This window comes from Cetorhinus maximus, chromosome 15 (genome assembly GCF_964194155.1).
Source record: "Cetorhinus maximus chromosome 15, sCetMax3.hap1.1, whole genome shotgun sequence".
In the NCBI taxonomy this organism is placed as follows: domain Eukaryota; kingdom Metazoa; phylum Chordata; class Chondrichthyes; order Lamniformes; family Cetorhinidae; genus Cetorhinus; species Cetorhinus maximus.
The window spans coordinates 90749178-90771509 of NC_135893.1; the positions used below are offsets into that span (position 1 = coordinate 90749178).

The following is a 22332-nucleotide window of genomic DNA, read 5'->3' on the forward strand; positions in this document are numbered from 1 at the left end:
TGATTTGCTCTGCAATGATGCTGAGTGCTGTTAGTCTCACCATTACCACTAGCCAAAAATCCAAGCCATCTTAAATGATAATGGGGTATTGGGGTATTCATAACACCACCACTGAGTTAATGAAACAGACAGATAAATAACATAAAATTAACACAAGTGATGCGTTAGTCAGTAAATTATGTGAAACCAAGGAACTGTTTTTGATAATTCGTTCAACCTTCAGACCAGAAGGAAACAGTTCAGTTGTCCTCTTTTTTGCACTAGCCAAGAACTAGTTTGTGTGATATGAAGACTATCAATGCAATCCTCATTCTGGTAATCAGTTTAATTTTTCTGTACCAGATTACAATTTTCATTATCTTCAGGACTTAAATGTTATTTGGTTACATTTTCATTAACAATAAGCATTTTAATTAATGTCTGTGTATTACAAAAGGCATTTAAGCACAGCATAAGTGGAATAAAGCACAGTGTTTGGTATAATAGCAAATAGTACATCATTGTAGCTGGCTCAAGAGTTTTTAAATCCAACCACTATTACTTAGGACTGTAAATCTCACAGTATTTAATTTGATATCTAATCAGGACTGGGGATAATTTAAACTCAAAACGTCAGCTACATCTTGCATTTCAGATTAAATTTACATGAGAGATGGAACCAGAGATGAAAAGGGCATTTACTCGTTCCTGTTAGGGAAAAATGTCATCTTTTAAGAACCAAATATCTATGCATGGCTTACAGATCATCAGCAATTTCCAATCTTATATTGATAATTAATTCAATCATATCTGCTTTTTTCTGAATTAACTTCCTTATTATGTGCCCTGGTGTGGTGGAGCGTCATCTCTCATGGGATTAGGTGCTTGCTGTTGATGCTCAGGCAATGGTTCTGAGTTTGAGGCACTGAACCACTTAACTCATTGCTCTTTTATTTCGTCCTGCTCTATCTACAATTTAACTAAGTGTAACTTACGGTCCAGTCAATAATCCAATTTCAATTCCGAGCCACAGTGAGAGGTGGGAGACCCAACCAACAGGGGGAGTCTGGAGGTCTACATGGGATCGCTCTGTGCCAATCTTGAAATGTAAAAGAGTCACCAGAGGCAGAATTTAATGTCCCATGGGTAGGCACGCGCCCAACCCGATCGGGTGTAAAATAGCATGCGATGACATTGGGTGAGTGTCCCAACATCATCGCACACTTGCGCAATATTTCGGTCGGCACACAAGAGTTGGCAGCGCGCCCGCCGACAATTAAGAGGCCTATTAAGGCCATTGAAGTTTCAATTAGTGGTGATTTTTCACTGCCCGTCCAACCTTACAACCCGGACTGCCTTCAGATTTTTGAGGAAACCTCATCCAAGGGCAGGATGAGGTTTCCGATATCAATTAAAAAGAAAATGTTTGGGCAGAATTTTTGTTATCTGTATGTTTAGATGAGTGAGTCCGATGTGTGGACCTTTTTTGTTTGCATTTTTACATCCCTATTTCTTGCTTTGAAATTCTTCAGCTCCCTGAGGCAGCCTCTGCCTTCATGGAGCTTTCATGGCACGCGCCCCCGCAGACTTCAGCGCTCGCTCTCCTCCCGCCCCCACCCCAGCAGCGCTGAGCCTTTCAACGCGCCTTTCACACTGACTGGCCGTTAATTGGCCAACCAGCATGAAATCGCAGTCGGGGGCCGATCGCAGGCGGTGATCCGGTTCCCGGCCACTCTCAGGCCCGCCCGCCAGCTGCTCCTAGGCCCGTCCACAGCGCCTGCCCGATGACCCAAAAAATCCTGCCCCATGCCCAAACACTCATAGAGAAAGTGGACAGTTGATGGGTGAGTCTAAACAGTCAATATCTATTCAACTGGAATGGAGCATTTCAGATCTGTCAGATCTCATTCATCTGACACCTACATTCAACAACAGTCCCGCACTATCCCACACATAACTTAGCAAAGATCTGGAATTAAACCCAGTATTGGCTTTACTGAGCAGTACGTAGGCAAGACTTTGAGTTTCACATGCGAACCTTTCAAGAATTTATCTGCCCATTTACAAATCTCAAAACCACCTCCAGCCATGCAAAATGTGCTCAATGCACAGAACTGCAAACATCAGTCAAAATGCAGGTATGTTCGTGCTGATAGTAAGTCAATCCTGTGCCTCTGTTCCTCCACACTTATCTCGATGTTCATGTAGCAATGATGAAGGCGTGAGAGAAATATATCTCTCGTGGCACTTGGCGCTAATACTCTGAGCTCAATCAAGTAGAGGCTGTGATATGTACACCATTCTCCTTCCATACTGATGGGTCCCTCGCCTCGTGGTAATGGAGAGAGGCCCATCGTTTTCTCCGTTTGTCTCCTTTAAGTTACAGTTTCAGGTTGTTCGTTCAGGTACAATTCCAGCAACTTGAGCTTAAAATCTAGGTTGGCATTCCAGTGCAGTACTGAGGGAGTTCTGCACTGTCAGGGGTGCAGTCTTTCAGATGGGACATTAAGCCCTCTCAGGTGGACCCCAGGGTACCAAAGCGCTATTTTGAAGAAGAAAAAGAAGGAAGTTTCCCATTATGTTCCGGCCAATAATTATCCCTCAGCCAGCACCATTAGAAGAAAGGTCATCTGGTCATTATCGCATCTGTAGGAGCTTGCTGTGTGCAAATTGTTACATTCCCTACATTACAACAATGACTACTCTTCAAACATAACTCATTGGCTGTAAGAATATTTTCAACCTAGAGAGTGGCGGGAATGTGGCGCTCATTACCACAGGAAGTGGTTGAGGTAAATGGTAGAGATACAATTAAGGAGAAGTTAGATTAGCATTTGAGGGAGAAGGGAATTGACAGTTATGTTGATAAAGTTAGAAGAAGAGGGATGGGAGGAAACTCAAATGAAGCGTTGATGCTGGGATGAACTGGGGCCAAATGGCCTGTTGCTGTGTTCTACACTCTATGTAATTCAATGCATGTAAAACACTTTGGGACATCCTAAGATCGTGAGGACTATTACTTAATTGGAAATGTGTTCTTTCTTTCAGGCAGTGGGGCTCCTGAATGCCTGCTGTCAGCAGTGGCACCTTAAATAAACGTTCAGCTCAACAGATTACACTCACCACACCAACTGCACCTGCACTAGACATCTGATGAGGATGGGTGTAACTTTACATAAACTATCAGCAGATCTCTGGAGATTTAATGCGAAACCTTTAGAGTCGGTCATAATGTTTGAAAATTCAGCAGACTGTGAGCCTGCAAGCCCAGATGGTTATGGAGATAAACAAAAGTTTGAATGACTTCCTTTACAGTTTATAGCAAAACACAGCATACCACCTCACTCTGTTAACATGGCAGCCAGGGTAATCAATAGCACTGCTCTGCGGTTGGACATAAAATTCCTCACCACTAACCCTGCACAGCAGGACAACTCCCTCCCATCTTAATACTGGAAGGTTCTGGAGAAACTGTTCATAGTTTATAAGATCAGTTGCTGTTTTTTTTTTAATTGCACAGGCCTTGTTAAAAGGTATCTCTGAAATAACAAGGGGTTAGCAGTTTTGCAGCACTTGTGGTTCAGCGTTTCATCTTTGAGTCAGAAGGTTTGTTGGTTCGGGCCCCGCTTGAACGTAAGATCTAGGCTGACACCCTGGTGGACTGTTGCATCGTTGGAGATGCTGTCTTTTGGATGAAATGTTAAACTGAGGCCCCACTTGCCCCCCTCAGGTGGGTGTAAAAGGTACCTGGCACTATTTTGAAGAACAGCAGAGAAGTTCTCACTGATGTCCTGGCCAATAGTTATCCCTCAGTCAACATCCTCTAACTTTGGATTACAGCATTGCTCTTTGTGGGATCTTGCTGCGTGCAAATTAACTGCTACATTTCCAACATAACAACAGTGACTACACTTCAAAAATAATTCACTGGATGTAAAGTGATTTGAGATGTCCTGAGGTCATGAAAGGCGCTATATAAATGCAAGTCTTTCTTCCTTTGATTGTGTAAGAGAGACAATAGACTTATTACCATAATTTAATAAGAACCAGTGCACTTGCTCTTTGCTATTCCACTGCCCAATACGGCTGCCCAGCATTGGGAAAGATCTACTCATGCTAAGAAGATGGATGCTGTTCTGAATGCAAGCTGCCAACTTATCACAGGTCGTTTAAAACCAACAAACACCAACAGCCTATATATCCTGGTGGTTATCGCTCCCCCTGATATAAGAAGAACGGTAGCCAGCAAGAAAGAGCCACTCTGTCAAACATCAGATGAGAGGCACCCTCTACATGGTCATACACCTACACCCAGCCACTTAAAGTCAAGGAAGAGCTTCATGAACAGTGTTGTTCCATTACAATCAACCCCATCTGAAGCCCGCATCGCCTTGTGGAAAGACCGGCTCGCCAGTCTCGAACAACCCCCAGCGATGGAAATTCTACCGGATGAAAGCCTTCCCCCAGAAGCTAATTGCAACTGGGCACCCTGGAAGTGCCTTAACAGACTTAGGACTGGTGTAGGTCGTTCAAAGGTGTCACTAAGCAAATGGGGATATACAACCAGCCCGACAACTTGTGAATGTGGAACTGAGCCACAGATTATGCAACATCTCCTGCAATGCCTATCGCTAGAGGAACCCTGCACTGTTGCAGATCTTGCCGAATTCAACAACAAGGCGCAAAAGTGTGTCCAGTTCTGGCTGGGCCATGTATAGACTGTCCGTGGACACGATAAGAAGAAGACCATAATTTGATATTGCAAAACACCCTTCAGCACAGTGCAAGGCTGAATTTGGGATACATTTATGTTCTAAATTACAAGTCCGTTTAAACAAAATTGAGAGATAATTATGTTTTCATATTAGATGACAAGCAAGTGGGTTACTCTTCCTTACAGAAGATTGACTTAGCTTACAATGCTCAATGGAAGATCCTATTTCAATCCAAGATGGTGCCACACATATTCATCAAAATAAACATACAGTGCAATAAACAGTTTGTTCAGTTTCATTTAATGTGTTTGTCAAATAACACCGTATTCCATTTTTAATATGCATTGGGTACGTTTAGTCGGAATTGGATATATATTTGAAAAGGAAAGGTTTGAAGGACAATGAGGAAAGAGCCGGGTGAGTGCAAGAGTGGGGTTGATCTAAATGGGCAGCTCCTTCAAAGGGCCATCACCAGCATGATGGGCCAAGTGACCCCCCTTCTGTGCAGCACGTTTGATTCTATGACTCTTTTATAATGCTCACTGTTAAAATCAAAACTCCATCTTTTACTCTAACTCATTCTTAAAGAACTCAAAGCTCCTTACCTTTCCTTAATTTTCCCTTCCTCTGATAATTTGCAGGCATTTATATATAGTAAAAAGCTCAAGCTTATCATCTGCAAAACCATTAGTTTGGGGATTGTCCCATTCTCTCAAGCGTGGTGTCCTGTTTTATGGACCTTCATCTCTTCCCCAGCTCTCCCAACAGAACAAAAACACAAAAACAACTAATGACACACACCATTAGAGCTACAGAAAAGAGAAATCTGTTGGTTTGTAATTATTATTCGCTTAGTTGATGATTCACATTATAAATTGTTGCATTACTTACTTCACTGATATGGAGAATTCGCCAGGTGAACTCTCACTCTCTCGTAATAGAAAAGCTCCGACATATCCTTGTTTCAGGAGTAATTCTTCAGCTGATGTCCTGGAGATTCTGCCTATATACCAGCTGATCAATTAAAAAAGAATACAAGAATATTAAAATCAACATCAAAAGGGAATATTATACACTCCTGTATAATGTACTCATTCGTGCATCAGGATAAAGGAGTCGGTAGCTCAGTGGATAACCTCTGAGTCAGAATGCTTATGGGTCAAGTCACACTCCAGAGACCTCATCCCATAATCTTTGCTGACACTTTGGTGTGCTGCTGCACTGTCAGAGGTGCACTTTCAGATGAGACATTAAACTGAGGCCTCATCTGCACTCTTGGGTGGGCATAAACAATCCACAATCTTGAAAAAAGAGCTGTGATATTCTCCCTGGTGCTTTGGCTGATGTATACTCCCCACTGAGCATCACTAAAACGCCACATCTGATCATTATCTCATTGCTGTTCATGGGATCTTTCTGTGCATAAATTCGCCGCTGCCTTTCCTTGATTGCAATAACGACTACACTTCCGAAAAATCTCATTGGCTGTGAAGTGCTTTGGGGTGTCCTGAGGTCATAAAAGGCACCTTATAAAGGCACGTCCTTCCTTTTGTTCTTTTTTCTTTCATTTTACTCAAGTAATATCATCAAATCTACATGGACGCACATAGCGATTTGCAAACTATAATTAAGAATTTCTATTTCCTACAATTTAATGTGGAAAGCTCACAAAACATTTTTTTCATACTGCTCAATTAGCTTTGATTATGAACAGATTCATGTGGATACCAGTGAAAAAATATTTCCAAATGAACAAAATACACTAATTATTTTGAATAGCAAGTTTCACCTTGGGTGAATCTCCACTACTTTATTTAAAAGATTTTTCTTAAGAGTTACCAGCAGCGAGGTTCATTTTAGTGGAATATGACTTTCCTAATGCAGAAAGGGGAATGCTTCCTGGGATGAGATCTGGTACCTTCAAACTCCAACCAGCATAAGAAGTGATGCTGATGGTTATTCAAAACCTGCTGATGAAATGTCACTTATCCAGGTGGGCTATTACTGTTCTAAGAAAAAGCCATGTGGGGCTAACAGAAGTGCTCAACCTCATAGCCACAGATTTAAACGACAAATAAATTTATCTCCAATAGAATTCCCACTTGACTCTCCAGTTTTGACTGGTCAAGTGAGGGTTTTTTTCAATTAAAAGATTTTTTTTACCCATACTTGGAATGTGAGCATCACTGGCGAGGCCAGAATTTATTACCCATCCTTAATTGCCCTTAAGAAGGAGATGGTGAGCCACCTTCTTGAGCCACTACAGTCCATTTGGTACACCCAGAGCTGTTGGGAGGGAGTTTCAGGATTATGACCCAGCCATAGTGAACAAACGATGATATAGTTCCAAGTCTGGATAGTGTGTGACTTAGAGGGGAACTTGCACCTGGTGGTGTTTCCACACATTTCTTCTTTGTCCTTTTAGGTGGTAGAGGTTTCAAGTTTTGAGAACGATCATTGAAGCAGACAGTATAAATGAGTTAAGAAGATATTTTGGTGGTTCTGGAGATCAATGGGGTTGCAGATTTACAGTGAGCGGGATATGGTGAGAGTAGGATTAAGGGATGGATAGGTTCGTCTGAAAATTACCTTTGTCTGCATCGAGAAAAGAGTGGGGGAAGATTTCCTCTCTGTGCTACGTGAGGCGAGTTAAAGTGTAAAATTGTGAAGTAAAAATGCCTTTATGATTTGGCTGCAAATAGCAAACAGGGGAGATTTCCACCCCCATGTTCTTTTCATTTCTAGTTTAAAATCACAAAGGCTGTGGATTCAATTGCTGCTTGACCATTTGTGATCCATGTAGTATAAGGGTCTGGCACATTCAGGGTTAATGTGGGACTGAGTACAGTCCCACCCACACAGTGATGTGAGAAGGCACAAGACCCAGACCCAGGTGACCCCTGTGGTGCTCAGCAGAGATGGATTAAGACCTAAGCAAGGAAATAGCTCCTGCACCCTTTACTGTACATGTGCAAATAGCTCTACTTGTTAACAAAGACTTACAGTTAACCTACTGAAAACTATGAAGACTTCTTTAAGAGACACTGCTCTGCAACCAACACTCTCCCAACATGGTGGCAGAAGGGGATCAAAACCCACAGCTTTGCTAAAACACTGAAACAAACTGAAATGCTGGAAGACTAAAAAAAGCTTCAACAAAGCTTTCTCACCTTAGAGAAGCTCCCAAAAGAAGCATAGAGCGCAGAGGAAGAAATACCAGAAAACGCTCAAGAGAAAAGGCCTGGAAGCTGAAGGCAGAGATTTTTATTGCAGCAGATGGCTCCATTGAATCTTCTTTGGAAGTCCAGCTTCAGAGTGCAGAGTCAACAGAACCTTCAAGGGTGAGCTAAATCTTTTAAGATTCCAGGCTGCAGCAAGTCCGGAGGACCCTTTAACTAATTCAGTGTCAGAAGCGCAGTTTGAAAGAAACCTGTCGCTAAAACCTGGTCCCCGAGTCAAAGCCTCAACATGTGGCCCCCAAGCTCATCAGGAAAAAAGAGAGAGAAAAATTAATTAAACATCTCTGGAACGTCACTCAGAAAAAACAAGCATAAGCTAGAATTCGACTGTGCCATTACTCAGAAAAGTAAACGGGTGAACAAAAGAAGTTGGCAGGCAGCCAATCCAGCAGTCATTCTTAAAGAAAACCTTTTTCAAGAAGTGCGCCATTGCTGTTTTGTGGAGCCCACTAAAACCGGCAAGTGCAGGAGATCTCTTGAAATCCAGGAAAAGCTTCAGAGAAAATTTTTTAAAACTCTGAAGGCAGTGCAAGAAACTGCCTTCCAACACAATTCTCCAATTTAAAGCCCCCTTAGATGACCCAAACTTCTTGTTTGAAGTGTTCTTGTTGAGTTAAAAAGACGGCACAAGAGAGCCCACCAAAACCCGACAATCGTGGAAAGAAGAGCAGAGAAATAAACAGTTACTGCACAATCATTCTTAAAAGGGCAATGACATTTAAAGCTGAGACTGCAAAAAAAAGCAGTGAAGAAATGGTTTCTGCGGAGCCATTCTTAAAAGGGCAACAATATTTAAAGCTGTGACTGCAGAAAAATATTAAATGACCATGGCCAAAAATGCAACTTACCAGATTAGTTTAGACTCATCCCTGGGCCAACCCTAATAAAAAATTGGGTGTCCTGGAGAATGGACTTTTTAAACTACTGGAGAATATCAGGTCTCAGTAAGAAATCAGAAGAAGTCCAGATTTATACCTTTTTATACTGGCTAGGTGAATGTGCTAACAAAGTAATCATAATGGAGTGCATTGGTGTCTCCTCAACCAACTTCGATGAAATATTAAATGCATTTGACGAATATTTTAATCTTCAAGTTCTGTGCCGCACAGACATTCTAAGAAGGAACAGTAAACCCCCAGTAAAGCTACAAAAGGGTAAAGACATTAGCCGAGCAACCCACATGAGGGAGCCAGAGAGGCAAAGAACATTCCCGAAGTCCAAGGAATATATGTTTTTGGGAAGCCCAAGACATCACCCGAACTGCGACAGCAGGTGGCAATGCAGACCAAGCAGTTGACTGTGAATGATGGAAAGTTACCTGATGAAATTCAAAATAACCAACCCCTACAGAAGGGAAATGAGATAAATTTCAAAAATGTTTGCGTCAAAGCGGAACAAGGAAGATTTGAAACACAAGATTCAAGCTGAGTATATACCTTCAAAAATGCACAATAAGCTAAAGTCTTCAATGAACCAAAGTGTTCAATATCTAAGCAAACACATTTCAAGAGTGTCACAAAGGTATAATGAGAAAACAAAAACCCTCAATTCCAATCAAAGCAAGAGTTGGGAAAGCTCAACCAGCTGAGTGGCTAGGCGCAATAGCAGGCAGAAAAGGTACTCAAAGAAGTTGCAGCCTTGAAAAAACACAAGGGCCAGGATTTTTCAGTCGGTGTGCGGGGGCGGGCCCAACACGCTGGCACACTAAATGACGTGCGATGACCTCGGGCCTGCATCCCGACATCACCGCACTGTCTCGCGATGTTTCGTTCGGCGGGCGTGCACCGGCGTCGGCTGCGTGCCCACCGATAATTACAAGGCCTATTAAGGCCATTAAGGAACTAATTAATATCAAATTAACGTTTGGCGGGCAGGCAAAAAGGCCAAGCGGCCTTTACGTTTTTTGGGACACTTCATCCATGAGCGGGATGAGGTTTCCTAAAGCTTTAACAAATTGAATTAAAACATTTTCTGAAATATAAAAACATGTCCCGTCTCATGTAACTGTGTCATATGAGGGGACATGTTTCATTAGATTTTTATTCCGTTTATTTATTAATTTCAAAAACGCTTCAATCTCCCTGAGGCAGCTCAGCACCTCAGGGAGATTGAACCGCTCTTTCGCGCGCCACTCGTGTATTATGCTGGCCGGGCCTTAATTGGCCCGCCTGCGTAAAATGGCCATGTAGAGCCGATCGCAAGCGGCGGGCGGCTCCACAACCACCCCCGCTCCTGCCCGCTCCCGCTGAGCCCGCCCAATGCAGGAAAAATTCAGGCCAAGGAGTAAAAAAAGATGTTGAATGCTACTTCAGAGAAAGCTGTGTTGGAGCTATCAGTATAGTGACAAAGCAATACGCTGAAATTCAGTGAGAAGCCAAGAGCTGAACAAGAAAATAGGCAATTGAAAGAACAGCTAATTGTCCTTCAAGATCAGATTCAAAAACAGTACATTACCCTTCAGCAACATGACGGAATAAGGGCTACCTTGAGCAGCCCAATGGCAGAGCAGCAGAGCAAGCTTAATGAGACTCTGGTAAATTGCAAGGGAACTCAAGATTGACGTAATTGAGCATGACAACGAAAAGGAAAAGCTGCTGAAGGACCTTCACACACTCCAAGGACCCCCTCAGGTCAGAGTTTGCTCCTCTGGAACATTTCGAAGTGAAAGAAAATGAATTTAATGCCGCCCTGAAGGAACTGACAAACCAGTTTTCAGAAAAGACTCAAGAATGTTCAACATTCTGGGAGGAAGCCTAGAGACTCAAGAAAAAGACTGCAGCACTGAAGAACACAGTTGCACATTTGGAAGAAACCTTCGATAAACATTACGTTCCCATGAAATACACGAAGAGACGAATATCAAGAACATATAATGGCAAGTGAAGGTAAAAGTTCTTATGTAAGAGTGTGAAGTGTTTCAAAAACAATTGGCATAAGCGCAATTATAGAGTGTGAGCTTGAAGAATGACACAGAGGAATTACACTCTACCAAGGAAAAACGGAACGGTGTGGTGGATCAGCTTTCATGTAGGAATGATAAGTTTGTTAAGGAGAAACAGGAACTGATGAGAACACTCAAGTGTTGCTCCCAAGAAGCAGAACTCTTGAAAGAGGACTTGAAAAACTTAAATGCTGAACTTGTACAAATTCAACAAAGATAGACCTTTGATGAACTTCAAGCATCAGTTGCCTCTGGTAAACGTCATAAGAAATGCCTGGAACAGGAGAAAAAATTGCTGAAGAGTCAGAACAGTTGCTTGAATGCAGAATTAATGACCAAAACCAATGAAATTGTTGAATTCTGATCCAATCTGAACAACATGATGGACGAGATGCACAATATGGAAGGGTAAATCCAGACTTTAAAAGCAGATAAGGAGAATTCTAAGAAATACATTGAGGATCTAATGAATTAACTGAAAGAGGCTAAACAGTAATCAGTGACCAGGCAAGAAAGATTCCGAAGAGAACTGGATTTCCAGATGAAGCTGCTAAACTTTAATATAAGAAATCCACAGATAACTCTGAGATGAAGATAACTCAACCTACTAGAGTAGTTGCCGAGCTAAATGAAAAGACTCATAGGCCAGAATTTTCGGTTCGGCAAGCGGGCGGCATAAAATGACGCGGGGTGATGTTGGGCATGCGTCCCAATGTCACCGCGCGTCATTTAGATTTTCAGTTCGGCGGACACGCAGCCAAGTCAGCTGCATGCCCGTTGACCTGTCAAAGGCCTGTTAAAAACTAATTCAACTAATAAAATAAGCTGCCCGTCCAACCTTAAGGTTGGCGGGCAGGCGAAGAGCCCAGGCGGCCTTCGCAATCTTCATGGAACCTCATCCACGGGCGGGATGGGTTTCATGAAGTGTTTAAAAATTGAATAAAAAGTTTTTAAAGAATTCATTGACGTGTCCCAGCTCATGTGACACTGTCACATGAGGGGGCATGTTTTAAAAATTTTTAATTTCTTTATTTAGATGTTTAAAACTTAAGCTAGTCTCCCTGAGGCACCTCTGTGGTTGGCTCTGTTGGTTCTGGTTCTTCCTGTTGACTAGGAGGCTGGACTGACATTTGAGTATGCTTCTAGCTGCACATCACGCTGGGAGGGCCTTCATTGGCAATTGAAAGAACAGCTAATAATGTAAAATGGTGGCGCAGACCCGATCAGGGGCGCCGATTGGGTCCTCACTCGCTCCTGCCTGCCTCCGAACAACCCCCCCAACGGGGGGGGGGGGGGGGGAATTCTCTCCATAAGCTCAAAAAACAACAGGAAAAGAAGAAGGTAATCAAAACTTTGGCTCAAATTGTGTAACAGGTGCGAACGAAGGTTACATTGTTGAAACGTCAACATCCATATACATTGGGACGCCCCACACGACAAAAGAAGAGAAAGAAGCACCAAGGAGGTGAATACAATATTCGTCCACCCCACAAGAAATGAATCAGAGGAGCAGTGACCACCGATCAATGCAACACCAGAACTGACCAAGTGCGGTTCAACAATAAGCAATGGAAGAAAAGAATGAGAGCGTACCCAAATGCCAGTCCAACCTCCCAGTTAACAGGGAGAACCAACAGAGTCTACCACTCCTCTGACAGAATGGCAAACAAATTACGAAAGGGTTAAAAGGCTTCCCCAGACTGCCTGAACCTATAAATTCAAGGACTTGAAGGGGTGAGATGGGGTAGTGAGAATGTTGTAATAATTCCAATACAATAATAGCAAAAATAAAGTAATAGCAATAATGTAGTAACAACAATGTAAATGCATGAGACTGATAACAATGTAACACATGAAGTAAACTAGTGTAACTCCATATACATTGGGGGGAGGTGTAGTATAAGGGTCTGGCTTAAACAGGGTTAATGTGGGACTGCCTACAGTACTGTCCACACAAGTGATGTAAGAAGGCACATGACCCAGACTCAGGGGTCAGTGATGTTAAGCAGAGATGGGTCAAGACTTAAGCATGTAGATAGCTCCTAGCCTTTCCTTTACTGTGTAAATAGTTCTACCCGCTAATAAAGACTTACAGTTAACTTACTGAAGACTACGAAGACTTATTTAAGAAACACCGTTCTGTAACCAACACCCTCCCAACTGTCCAGTGCAGCACTGGGATCGTGTTACATTGTTGGAGGCACCATCTTTCAAATGAAATATTAAATCAAGGCTCAGTCTACCTGTTCAGAAGGATGCACAAGACCCCAGGAAAGAAGAGCAGGTAGATATCTTAGCATTCTCCACAATGTCCAACCTTCAAACAACGACAGTGCAAGTAACAAAGCAAGGTGGTACTTCTTGTCACCCAAGTACCTTTTCATGTATCCCCCAATAAGATTTTGCTATCAGTGCTGGGGTACTGATTCACAGCTGGTACTAGACCTCTGGTCCATTGTGCATACAATCCTTCTAGCGCAGATCATCCAACCATGTGAACTATCACAGCACCAAGCATTCCTATTGAATGATTCTTCCCCCAGCACAATGAGACCAATTGCAAAACCCAGACTGTGGCTTCAGCTAAGAACAAAATCTACTTTACCACATGTAAGGCTCGACAGAGCATACCATTACAGAACTGTGAGGCTCAATATGTAGATGTTCAATTACCAGAGCATACTCACTCGTGTGGTTTCACTTTAATGTAATTCTTGGGGACAAAGCCTTCTAACCCACGCAATTCAGCTTTATACCAGTTAGGATCATCCTCCATGTTAAGCACCTGAAAGAAAGACGTTAATATTATTGCAGAAACCCATTAAAGGATGGAATGGTCCCTGTCTCACCACTCTCTGTGGCAAAGCCTATCATCTTCCAGCATCCCATGCCTTCACTCTCAATGATGGTTTAAGACTGAAGAACCTTTGTTACTGATTCCACAACTGTCTTTCTGTGTTAATTCTATTAAAACCTCTACTAAACTCTTCACTGTTAAATCTCTTTTCCTATCTATAGTTTCTTATCACTAGTGATTCTACACACAAAACTCTCACTGGCCTTAATGTCCTTTCTATATGGGCAATCTGAATATGTACACTGTTCCTTAAATGTGTCCTAATTAAATGCTTTGTACACATTTCTGATTACCCTTTACTCTTGTACTCTGCTCTGATTTAGAAAATTTAAAATTTGGTTGGCCCTTTTTATGGCTTTGTCAGAGAATTTTATATTTGAGCCTCAATGCTTCTCCGTGCACCCACTCCTTCAGATTGTTAAATAAAAACAGAAACCGATGGAAATACTCACTAAGTCTGCCAGTATCTGTGGAGAGAGAAGCAGGATTAAGAGTTCAGACCAAAGACCTTTCATCAGAACAGCTGATGCCAGGCCTGTTGTGTGATTCCAGCATTTTCTGTTTTTATTTCAAATTTCCAACATCCGCTGTATTTTGCCTTTAGATTGTTTCCTCGTTTTTCTCCCAAGATGTGGTTAAATATGAGGCAACACATTAATGATCTCCAGCGCCTGTTGCAACATTCCACTAACCTATTTATCTTCCAGAAATCATTTGCATATCTTGTTTTGCCAAACCCTCTGTTTTCTGGTTGGAAAATGTTTTAGATTTGTCGAAAAGTTCAGTTACCCTTTGGCAAATTGAAACTTCCCCACAACTGATTGTAGACTGTTAGGTCTGTCGTTTCCTGTTTTTTCTGTCCATTGCACCCTAAACAATGGAGTGAAGTGTTGCATTTTCCCAAAATACAGCACAGCCCCCAAAACAAAAGAGTTTTAAAATATTATGACTTATGCACCTACAATTTCCTCACCTATTTCTTTTAATACCGTGGGTTAAAACTAGCAAGTTGTGGGGATTTGTTTAACTTAAGTCCCATTACTTTTCCATGACCGCATTTAATAAGCTCCTCCCCTTGACTTATTTTTAGCTGCTGTTGTACAGTTGGTATTTTGTCCTCTATCTCTACTGTGAAGGCAAATACAATAAGGCGTGTAACAAGTCTGCCGTTTCATAAATTTTCTAACTGCCTATTTCCATTCAAATATCCGTTCACGGATAGTCATGTCCACAACTCAGTAAATTGGACCGAAACATTATAACACAATTGTGGCATACATTGCAGGAAACCAACCCATCAGCTGCAATAACGTGTACCCATCTTAAGCTCTTCAATATTGTGAGGTATACATGTGCTTAGCTTATATCAGAAACTCTTAGTGCCAGAAAGAAAACACCTTGCCTCGGCACTTTTCCTTTAAGTGAGTGCAAGGTACGTGTCTGATTATCTAACTCTGACATTTTAGCTTGTTGCTTCCTCAGTGGGAGGAGGAAGTGTGGTGGTTGGCTGCTGGCGGTTGATGCATAGTTCTCAAGGTGCAGGTGGCCTGTACCATCACCTTCAGGGTCCAGAAGAAATGCTGCATCTTTCTGGCACTACATATGATGCTATGGTTCTGCAAGCTGCTTGGCAAATTTCTTGAATGGGATGGTTGTTTAGGATAGATGTGGCATCTGAAACCTCTTACAATCTGTGCTCATTTTTGTTATTCCTCAACAGTGTTCATCCTCACATCTCCTGTGATCCATGTGGGAACAGACATTGAGAAGCAATGAGGTAACTGATAATAATCTCTTTTTTTTTGGCTTTCTCACTCTGATCCCCATCATGTTACAAAGCACTAAAAAGTGCTTAAAGCACAGAAACAGCCCAAATGGTCCATGCCTGTCTTTATGTTCCACATGGGCCTCCTTCCAGCCAACTTTATCTCAACTTAGTAGCATATCATTCTAATGCCCTCTTCCTCATCCTTATCTAACTGCCCCTTTAATACATCAATGTCATTTGTCTCCACAAGTCCATGTTGTAGAGTGTTCCTCATTCTAACCACTCGCTGCATAAAAAAGTTTTTCATGTCAAAGCTAAACAAAATCAAACTGAACTCTTGCATTTGAGCCCACGATATCTATGACTCCATTCAAGGCATTAATCAGAGTAACTGTACTTGGACTCACGACCTTTATGTGGGGGAGCTATGTTACAAATGGTTCTGATGAGGCTAGTCTCTCCATGATGCACCGCAGTTCTATTATCAAATATCACTGAGCACATGAGGCTAGTGGAATCCCTCCATCATTGCCTCAGCCTTTGGAAAGTGTTGGCCACACATTCAAATTGCACTCAACATTGATGTTTGCACATGGCACTTTGTCGGTAGGTTTGGTAGGGGTCAGTCCTTGGACTCAATAGCTGAAGGAGGATTGAAGCTGCCCCCGATCCCCAACACAAAACCAATACCCCCCATCACACCCACGCTCCCGACCATGAGGTTGGTGGAGGGCGGAAGGAGGAGGGGGTAGTGTGGAAGGAGTTGGGTAGAGTGTGGAGGAAGGTTTGAGGAGGGAAGAAGACAGGAGGGTAGAAGGAGACAGGGAAGAGTGGAAAGTGACAGGTAGAGGGTGGAAGGAGAAGGGAAGTTAGAAGGAGGAGGGGAAGGGTAGAAGGAGGTATGTGTGAAGTCCGAAGAAGGGAGGTTGGAATTGGAGGGTTGGAAGGAGGAAGGGGAGGATGGAAGGAAGGGTAAGGGTGCCAGGATGGAAGAAGGCTCATTTTTCATCCCTGTTCCCATGGACAAACAAAGGTTGGTTAAACATATTCCCTTTGAGAAAGTACCCCTTTAAAATATGCGATAGGTGCACTGGACAAATTCTACATCATTTGAACTGCTGTAAGCTTGGCTTTTCCTTTCCAGTTTAGCAGTTCCAGTTGGGGGCGTGGGTATGGTGGGGGGTATTGGTTTCGCGTTGGGGATCAGGGGCAGCTTCAATCCTCCTTCAGCTATTGAGTCCAAGGACTGACCCCCACCAAACCTACCGACAAAGTGCCATGTGCAAACATCAATGTTGAGTGCAATTTGAATGTGTGGCCAACACTTTCCAAAGGCTGAGGCAATGATGGAGGGATTCCACTAGCCTCATGTGCTCAGTGATATTTGATAATAGAACTGCGGTGCATCATGGAGAGACTAGCCTCATCAGAACCATTTGTAACATAGCTCCCCCACTTAGCGGTCCTGAGGCCAAGTGCAGTTACTCTGATTAATGCCTTGAATGGAGTCATAGATATCGTGGGCTCAAATGCAAGAGTTCAGTTTGATTTTGTTTAGCTATGACATGAAAAACTTTTTTATGCAGCGAGTGGTTAGAATGAGGAACACTCTACAACATGGACTAGTTGAGACAAATGACATTGATGTATTAAAGGGGCAGTTAGATAAGGATGAGGAAGAGGGCATTAGAAGGATATGCTACTAAGTTGAGATAAAGTTGGCTGGAAGGAGGCCCATGTGGAACATAAAGACAGGCTGAACTGGAAAGGAAAACTGGAAAGGAATAGCCAAGCTTTCAGTTCTGCTGGAACCGCAGCAGATAGAGGAAGTAGGACTTAAAATAGACAGAGCTTAAACTTACGTGATAGACTGGGGATGATTCTTGCTGAATGACAAAACCCCCTATATGGCTCGGTATCAAATTCTGTTTCACAATGTTCTTGTGAAATGCCTTGTGCAACATTTTACTACATTAATGGGGTCATTGAAAGGCAAATCGTTGTTTGGGTTTTCTGAAAAAATAGTTGTAACCCTTCAATGTCTGGGTTTCCCCATAAGCAAATTGAGCTGGTAGCATGGGACTGAGCCCTCACTAACATCTCTCAGGAGATATACAAAAGCCTTCTTTTTTCCCCATTCTAATAGGCAAGTGTGAATATCTTCACTATTTTACCTCCTGATTCCCTTTAAATTTCTCATTTCCCCACCCACCAGCCATCGCCACCCTTGCTCCTTCAGCTGACAGGGCAGGAGGGTCTCTTATTCCAAGGCAGTGTCATTCCCTGCACCAAAAGTGGCACATTTTTGGGAAGCTTTGATTTGAACTTTGACCCTCTGATTAGGTGATTAGGGTAGAAAATTGGAGAAAGCCAATCTGGGCCGATCGAGGATCCAGGGACTGATCTTTGCACCAGGGCAAGAAGGCCTGAGGCCTGATTGAAATTCTGACCTTCTACAGATTGTCATTTCCCTTGTCATTTGGTAATGGTAAGTACCCTTGTGGTGAAGCAGCAATCTAGGTGTTTTGTGACAGCATGGCTGAAATTAAAACTTTGCAACTATCTGAACTTTATACCTTCAGCAGCCAAAAGCAATGAACCACAAAGGTTTATAGCGTGTAATAGTTGCATCATAAAGAATAAAGCTGAATCTTGTTCGTCAGGATTATGACAACTGTAGAGTCTATTAGCTGCAAAGTGTTCTTTGAATAAAATCAAAAACAGGCTATACATTTTTATCTTTGTGTCTGAAGTGCCATTTTTACAATTCAAATGATCAAATATCATTGCTTTCATTCAGCTCTAGCTCAGAGGGTAGAACTCCTGCCTCTTGAGTCATGCAGAGAGAGCCCCACTCCAGAGGCTTGAGCCACAAAGTCAAGTCCGACACTCCTGGAGGTGTCATCTTTCGGATGGGATGTTAAACTGAGCCTCTGCCTGCCCTCTCAGGAGAACAGAAAAGATCACGTGGCGCTATTTCGGAGAAGAGCAGGTCAGTTCCCGCTGGTATAACTGTGGCCAATATTTACCCCTCAACCAACACCACTAAAAGCAAATTATCCAGTTAATTACCTCATTGTTGCTTGTGGGAGCTTGTGCACAAGTTGGTTGCTGCGTTTCCTACATCATAGCAGTGACTATGCTTCAAAAGTGATAAATTTACTGTAATTGCTTTGGGGCGTCCCAAGGTCATAAAGGTGCTACATAAATGCAAATCTTTTTTCCCCCTACAGGGCTAAAACCGCAATTTTTACTGCAGGTATGCCTGGATCAACCTGTGGGAGCCACTACTGCATAATTAATGCTGATTATCATATTCTAACCACCAGTAGTAATGCAATAATGGCCATTTGAATGAAGCCCCACAGGATGATCAATGCCTGGTCACTCTGTGCCTGACCCCAGCAAGGAACCTGTGCCTTAGGAAAGGAGTTGAGGGAAGAAAGTTAGCAAGAGAGAGAAAAATTAATGCTGCTGTATTCATTTAGGTTCAGAAAGATGGGCAATCGTGAAATGAGATTTCTGACAGAAATAAGGAGTGGTTGTTTGCAAGCCATTACCTGCTACATTGCATTATGTTAATCATTTCGGCCCATGGGCTTGTCTGTAACCCGCTTCTGTGTGATTCCTGGCCTTAATTTCAGCCCTTGTAAAAAAAGTTCCAAACCCAAACACCAGCTAGGTCAAACTGATGACAATGTTATCCTTAACTACCAGTCTAAAAGCCCACCTATTACAATCTTTATTTATAGGCTCAACTTAACTGCCTTCCTGATTCTCCAGCACCACACTCCCCGCCCCACACCACCAATCTTGTGCTTATCTAAACCGCTGCTGCCTGTATCCTAACACACAGCAAGTCCCTTTCACCCATCATCCATGTGCTTGCTGACCTACCTTTGACTCCCGGTCTGGCAACGCCTCGATTTTAAAGTTTTCACCCTTATTTTCAAATCCTTCTGTGTTCTCGCTACTCCCTAGCTCTGTAAATTCCTCAGCCGTAAAACCCTCCAATCTGTGCTACTCCAGTTCTGGCCTCTTTCATATCTCCATTTTTCAGCTGCCTAGAGGCTGTAACCCTGGACTTCTCTCCTCTCTCCTACTTCTACTCTCTCTCCTACTTTAAAACACTCCTTAAAACCTACCTCCTTCCCCATGTCCTAATATTTACGTGGCTCGGTGTTAAATGTTGTTTGATAACAATCATGTGTAGCGACTTGGGACATTTAAATAGATTAAAGATGCTATATACATGCAAGTTGTTGTGGGTGATTATCCAACAGGACTGTGAGGAGAGGCAAAGCCTTGGGTGAGATGCCACCTCAATCGCACAGTCCAGAAAGGTTTTTTCTATTATATTTTTCCTCCTTATTCTATTGACTACATTTCAAAAGTATTTCATTGGCCGTCAGGGTGGCTGTGAAAAGTGTTATATAAATGCAAGTCGTTCTTTTCTTTTTTCTGATCTTGATGAATGAACCTATGTAGTTTATTTGTTCTTTGCGATGCTTAAGAGGTCCTTAACAGGGTGCCTCTGGCACCTCCCCAAACCCTGAGAGTTAAAATGGCAATGAGCCGGAGAGCAGCATGAACATGGAGATAAGGACACTGTCTCAATTTTAACCATCACTCTCCACTCGTGCCATCTTACTGGGCCGCAGAAGTGTGTGAGCGGCATTAAAATCAAGACTATAGTATCATTGGGTCCTGGAGATCATGATTTGTAGTGTAAAAACCGGTTCCTGCTATTTTTTAAAATGTACAGTACTAAAAACAACATTTGCAGTTTTTATAATAATGTTAAAGGACAATAGATGTGATAGAGCTGACATTAGAACCTACTAGTGAATAGGTTCGTTCTGAACGGAACTGCTATCACTAATATCTTATGTTTTCAAGAGATTACTGGTGGACTAATTGATTCGATATGCATTACGGTACAAGCTTCAATGCAAGTCTCCTGTTAGAATTTGTGGCTGATGCGTTTGTAAGGAAGATATGTCTGTTCTCATTTTTTAAAAAAACAAATGCCGAACTTAGAGATATGATAAGCTCAATCGGAGGTAGTCAGTATCAAATATTGAATGGTATTATTTCATGTGGGCTAATTTTATGCTGGGAAAGAATGAGGCACAACCCTCAGTGCATATTTCATTTTTAACAAAATGAGAAATTTTTTGTTTGATATACATGGGCCAACTGGCATTTACACAATTGCAACATGCAACACACCAGTTTTGGTGTGCCTTCCTAAAGTAAAATGGTGTGAAACAAGATTGCCATTATCTTGACAGCTGAGACTTAAATGGATAACCAACCACTGAAAAAGTAATAGGAATCAGTTCTTGCAAGAACAGTTTAATCACCAAGTCAAACACTCAGCAGGCATTAACTGCCCACTGTTTGATCTGGATATCACGAACAGATTGGTTTTCTTTCACAAGCCTTTGGAAAATAATATATTCACAATCATATTACAGAATCAAATAAATGTGAAGTGCAATCCCATGAATTCACACACCAACTTTTCTGCTGCAAAAATTCACCCCTGTAGTTTTGTGTGTTGGGGGCTGGGATACAAAGAGGTGGAAGCTAAGTCGCAGTTGGTGCAGAGCTGGGGGCGGGGGGGGGTAGTGTCAATAATAAGGGGACATAACCTTGAAATGAGAGCCAGGCCGTTCAGGGGTGATGTCAGGAAGCACTTCTACACACAAAGGGCACTCTCCCCACACCCCCAAAAAAAAAGCTGGTCGTCAATTAAAAAATTCAAACTGGGATTGATTGATTTTTGTTCGGCAGGGATGTTCAGGGTTCCTGAACCGATGGGGGGGGCACATGGAGATACATCAGACATAATCTAACTGAATGACAGAACAGGCTCAGGAGGGCCGAGTGGCCTCCCCCCCCCTGTTCCTACGTAGAGAGCATCCCACTAAAAATAAGCAGAGGAGGCTGGCTTCACTTTGCTTGAACCTCGCTGAGGATGGAATTGCCGTTTCGGACTCACCTTGAGAGTTTCTCCCTTGTTGAAACTAAGCTCGTCCGCGGCTGATGCCGCAAAGTTGTACAATGCGACTGCCTCCATGGTACCGGGAGCCGGGGAGAGAACCTATATCCCTCTTTGCCCCTGCCGGGCGTGTCGATGGGTTAAATCCAGGTAACGGTGAGGAACTGCCGGGGGGGGCCCCCACTCTCTTCGTTTGGGTTTTGCTGCCTTTCTTGCCCGCGTTTCTCCCCCTGCCTTCCGAGGCTGAGCCGATGAGGTTTTAACGGGGGTCTGTGTGTGGCGTGTGGAGGAGAGACGCCGGCTTCTCAGTGTCTGAACATCACTCGAGTGTGAAAAGCATTTCCGTCTGCTACGTCTCAAAGGGAAGGGGGATTTTTTCTCTCTCTCTCTCTCTCTCTCCTATCTTCAAACACAATACCCAAACAGGAAGCTCATGTCACATTATAGCTGAAATATTTACCAGCAGTAGATTTGTGTTTGTGTTTTATATAATTCTCTCCTCACTGCTGATTGCACGCAACTCTGGTGCACTGTTTATATAAATGCTCGAAGTGTTGTTCTCCCTTTGCACCTCACCAATTTCTGCTTCCCCCCCCCGCCCCCCCTCCTCCCTCCTGACAGTGTTAACACTCGTGTACAATCCACGGACACAGGTGCCTTCCTCCCCTTCACCCACTCTTCCTGTGCACCCCTCAGAGAGTGAGCACTGGCAGAATATTCAACACGCGGAATGTCACACTCTCAATCCCCATATTGTCTCTGGTGATCCAGTGCATGTCCATACATATATAAAACACATGTGTGTGTGTGTGTGTGTCTGTCTGTT

At 42.8% G+C, this 22332-nt stretch overlaps 1 protein-coding gene across 2 annotated transcripts in view; it reads right to left on the bottom strand.

Annotated features, from left to right (window-relative positions):
- Window positions 1-21833, bottom strand: part of LOC144690999 (GRB2-related adapter protein-like) — a 48324-nt gene extending 26491 nt beyond the window's left edge. Inside the window, exons 1-3 of one of the 2 annotated variants that reach the window (XM_078558960.1) lie at window positions 21507-21833; window positions 13562-13659; window positions 5586-5708 (exon numbers count right to left, since the gene is read on the bottom strand). In XM_078558960.1, coding sequence (XP_078415086.1) covers window positions 5586-5708; window positions 13562-13659; window positions 21507-21584 — 299 coding nt within the window. In that variant the 5' untranslated portion in view covers window positions 21585-21833. Of the gene's footprint in view, window positions 1-5585; window positions 5709-13561; window positions 13660-14232; window positions 14302-21506 lie in introns of those variants that run through there. The other variant, XM_078558961.1, reaches the window with a different exon arrangement.
- Between the last annotated feature and the right edge of the window lie 499 nt (window positions 21834-22332).